Source organism: Schistosoma mansoni, chromosome 2 (assembly GCF_000237925.1).
Source record: "Schistosoma mansoni strain Puerto Rico chromosome 2, complete genome".
Lineage (NCBI taxonomy): Eukaryota > Metazoa > Platyhelminthes > Trematoda > Strigeidida > Schistosomatidae > Schistosoma > Schistosoma mansoni.
In genome coordinates this window covers 19,054,227-19,058,658 of record NC_031496.1, presented here as the reverse complement: position 1 = coordinate 19,058,658, position 4,432 = coordinate 19,054,227, and the positions used below count along the sequence as shown (strand labels likewise).

Sequence of the window (4,432 nt, the reverse complement as noted above, 5' to 3'; positions counted from 1 at the left end):
GGTGTTACTGAAGCTTCGGCTGTTAAGTGGTATGAGTATTGTAGGGATATATACGTAATAATAATGATAAGTTCACACAACTGGAGTACACTCAAACAATATTGAAGCTATGTGGTCAAGGTTGAGAGAGTTTCTGCGACCTTATCATGCCCCAGAGACCGACTATTATAGAGCCATATGGATGAGTTTCCCTACCTTATGCATTACGATTTTAGGACCTTTGAACCTCGTTCTAACCTTGATAAGGTTTTGGACTATGTGGAAGAAGTGTATCCATTTTAATTCTTTGGTTTTGTATAATGTATTTTTACTCTATAGTTAGTGTTTACTGATTGACAAATGTTTCTCAAGGTCACTTGACGTTTGTTCAAATGTCGCCCACAGGTTATGGTCTCGCCGGTTGAGGTATGAAGATTTATGCCATATACTGAAGTTTGTTCATATCAATAATTCAGGAGATTAAACTGCATATATGCAGTCTATATTTATGTATATTTATAATCTTTCATATTTTTGCCACTTCTTACCGTGAAATGAGAACTCCTTGCGAAATCGATCTTATGACGTGGAGATGGTAACATTAAACTATACTGCCAACCTTTGAACGAATCTTAAATGACCTTGAGAAATATTAGCCAATCAGAAGACAGTATACAGTAAAAATATATTATACAAAACCAAAGAATTAAAGTGGAAACACTTCTTTTACATGAGTCAAAAACGTCCGAAGGTCAGATATAGGTTCAGAAGTTCTAAAATCATAGTGCATACGGTACAGGAACACATCCATATGGCTCCATAGTAGTCGACCTCTGAAACCATGATAAGGTCTCAAAAATTCTTTTAGCCCCGACCACATAGCTTTAATAATGTTAGTATATTGGTATGGTTTACGGGTTAGGGTTAGAGTTAAGGTTTAGGTGTAGGGTTATGGGTGAGACTATAAGTTATGGACAACCTTTGAACGACGCTAGAGTGACTCTGAGAGTGTCAACATAATAACTAGGACCAAATGAGGGTTATAAACCTGTGTGAAGAATTCAAATTATGATTTACAGTTCATGATTAAGGCTAGGAATTATACTTAGGGTTTTCATCACGAACTGACATCAGCTATAATGCCAAAACTCTATTTATCCAAATGGATAATTGAATTTCGCGCCAAAATCTTATGATGACTTCTATTGTAGACGCTAAATTATCACGTCTTCCCTAAAATCCGCTGTAAACCGACCGTACGTAAGCATCGGGTGCCGAACTTAGCGCCGTGATCTTGAAAACCCGCGATTGGCTCAGCAGTATAGTTTAATCCTACCGTGGAGATCTAATGGTTATATGAACTTTTTCATGACACTCAGTTAACCAGTAGCTTGATAAAAATAATAAATACTAAAAACATAATTATTGTTAAGGAACACTATTCCTTTGTCAATATAGATCCAGTTTATAATCTCGACATTTTTTCATTGTTTTGCAGATGTCAAATTCAGCAGTTGATTCTGTGCTCAAAGTATGGAAAGAGTATTTCGTCTTACTGGTGAGACACCCAGTTAGACATATACTAGTGGCGTGTAGTCTTGGATTAGTATCATGGAAAATAATAACTAGTATTCGTACATATCAGAATCAGAAACTGTTAAAATCAAAACAGATGCGTGTTACTGATAACATGGAGAAAATGAGAGAAGCTTTGACCAAATTAACTCAACCATCTGTGCCAATGACTATCTGTAGTGAGAATTTATCTTATCTTTGTGAACAAATCAAGAAGAAGAGAATGACCCCCGTGGATGTCCTACATGCATTTCAGTTCAGAGCACTACAGTTGCAGGATAACAATAATTCAGGCATTGCTCTGTTCATTTTAGAAGCAGAAGAATGCGCTGCTAACTTGATGAAATTCCCAATGAACATCGACAAAGACTCCGAATTATACGGAATCCCCATCAGCATAAAGGAAGGGATCGCGATACGTGGCTATGATGCCACTATGGGCATCATAAAGCGATGTAATCAGCCTATAGATGAGGACTGTGTGCTCATCAAGGTACTGAAAAGTGTTGGTGCAATCCCTTTTGTGACCACCGTGACAACTCAGTTATGTCGCACACTGGATGGCTTTCATGTTATTTATAATGATGCGGAAAATCCATTCAATAAGTCCAGGTTGCCGGGCGGGAGTTCTTCGGGTGAAGCTGTATTATTGGCACAGTGTGGTTCTCCTGTAGGTATCGGCACAGATATTGCTGGTAGTATCCGAATACCCTGTGCATTTTGCAATTTAGCTGGCTTGAAACCAACGTCTGGGAGACTTAGTCTATTAGGTATTGTGTCGACCGCCAAGAAATCAGTATTATATATATCGCCTTGCCTAGGGCCTATGGCTAGAAAGGTGGACGATTTAGCTTGTGTAATGCGTGCGTTGCTGTGCCCTACAATGTTTGATTTAGATCCGTATGTTATACCGATGAGCTTTGACCAAGTGTCTTATGAGGGGAAGAACAGAAGTCAGTTAGTAATCGGTTATTATAGTAACTTCGACGACCCAAATCTCATTCAGGTCTTGGACGTGAATCAGCGAGTTGTGGAGAAAGCAGCCAAAGCATTAGAAAGTGCTGGACATCGACTTGTAAAGTTCACAGTTCCTCATCCTTATAAAGCCTTTATACTTGGTTTGCATGCGTTGTTTGCAGATGGTGGTCAGGAACTCCGAAGTCATCTACAAGGGGAACCACTTAGCCCGCATATTAAACTCATCAATACTATTACTGTAATTCCAGACATTTTGAAACCCATTGTTGAATTCATTTCTAAACATTTTATTGGCAAACCGGTCTGTCCGTTAGGTGCATTCCAGAAACTTGCCAGTGGTCAAGCAGCAGTTAATTTAATTTCTGAAATTAAAGCTTACCGATACGAATTTGCAAAAGCTTGGAATGAAGCAGGGCCACTGGATGCATTAATATGTCCTGTATTTCCTTATCCCGCACCACCAAAAGATGCCCCGCAAATATATATATCTCCATCCATTATCTACACTTTTTTGTATAACATTCTAGACTATCCTGCTGGAGCTGTCCCAGCTGGCTTTGTCACTGAAGACGATGTTCGCAATTCATTAATAAAATCCGAATCACTATATTCTTCTGGTGATTTTTACATGTCCAAAGTATACAAACTATTAGATGGGGGAGAAAACCTACCACTGTCTATTCAGGTGGTTGGTAAACCGTATCATGAAGAGACCGTTCTTCGAGTTATGCGTGAAATAGAAAGTTGTTTCTCTTTACAAACTGAGTCGTAATTTCAGAGAATATTTCTACCTTTTCTTATCGTGTTTCCTCTGTATTTAATTTTATGTCGCCTTTGTTTCTCTACTAGCATTTTGTTATGTTTTGATATTAGCTTTTGTACTTAGTCCTTCTGTATTAAGATCGATGGTTAATGTTCTGTATTCTTCATTTTTATTGATAACTGACATTTATTTTTTTGGTCTTTTAGTTTTCGTTACTGTGATAATTGTGTCTGTTGATTTTCATTGTAGATTTTAGCAGATGATTCCATCATCTTTAACCAAAAATACCGTACTTATTAATAATGTATTGTTTTTTGGATGATTGTAGATGGTAACATTAGTCAGTTAAGTGTAATGACATCGAACCTGTTACTGTATAAATCAATCTTTTTAGTCGCCAACGGATGCGGTAATTCGAGATTAGAAAACTATTTAAAATAAATAAAGGTGACACAAAGAGATTCATTTAATTAATTTATTTCTTATCTACAGCGATGTGACTATTTTTAAGATCCCTATGGTGACTAACTCATTGTAAGGGAGATTCTGATGTTTTAAAACCCATAAATTTGTGTATGGTAGTTTTTGGGGAATTGCTTTAGATTTCATATCTGCTGGTACTCGTTAATGAAATAAACCTGTCGTTATAAGGGAATTTATCATGATTTTTCTGTTATCGTAATTCTCTTTCATCGTCAATGTTATACATTTTATTGACGAATTATGTGACATTTCACTTTGGGCATATCTTCAGTACACCTTTTCTCATTGACTATCCCCAGTAAGATATTAGCAATACGAGTTGGTCGAAGAGATATCTTTCAGTTATTATCTGATCATAGTTCTACACTAATATATGGGTTTGCAATTAAGTATAAAATTAATACAGAACAAATAAAGGTAAGTGAAATTAACAATACATCCCAGCATTTACTCTAAAGATAATAATCATTTAGTAACTGATCAGATAAAATGTTAGAACGAATACAAAGTTGTTTAACCGGGTTGGTCATTACGACTAGCCACATACGAATAAGAATTGAGTTTGGAATTAGGCAATCGAATATGAATATTTAATGTTGTTTTTGGGAATAATCCAATGAAAATTAGATAGTCACGTCAAAAAGAATTACCTAA

The 4,432-nt window shown here is 36.5% G+C and overlaps 1 protein-coding gene across 1 annotated transcript; it reads left to right on the top strand.

Annotated features, from left to right (window-relative positions):
- Positions 1-369: 369 nt before the first annotated feature.
- Smp_004220 (putative amidase) lies at positions 370-3,596 on the top strand. The gene is made up of 2 exons (XM_018795979.1): positions 370-405; positions 1,478-3,596. The coding sequence occupies exons 1-2, from the start codon at positions 388-390 to the stop codon at positions 3,302-3,304; spliced, it is 1,845 nt and encodes a 614-aa protein (XP_018650237.1). The 5' UTR covers positions 370-387; the 3' UTR covers positions 3,305-3,596.
- The last annotated feature ends 836 nt before the right edge of the window (positions 3,597-4,432 follow it).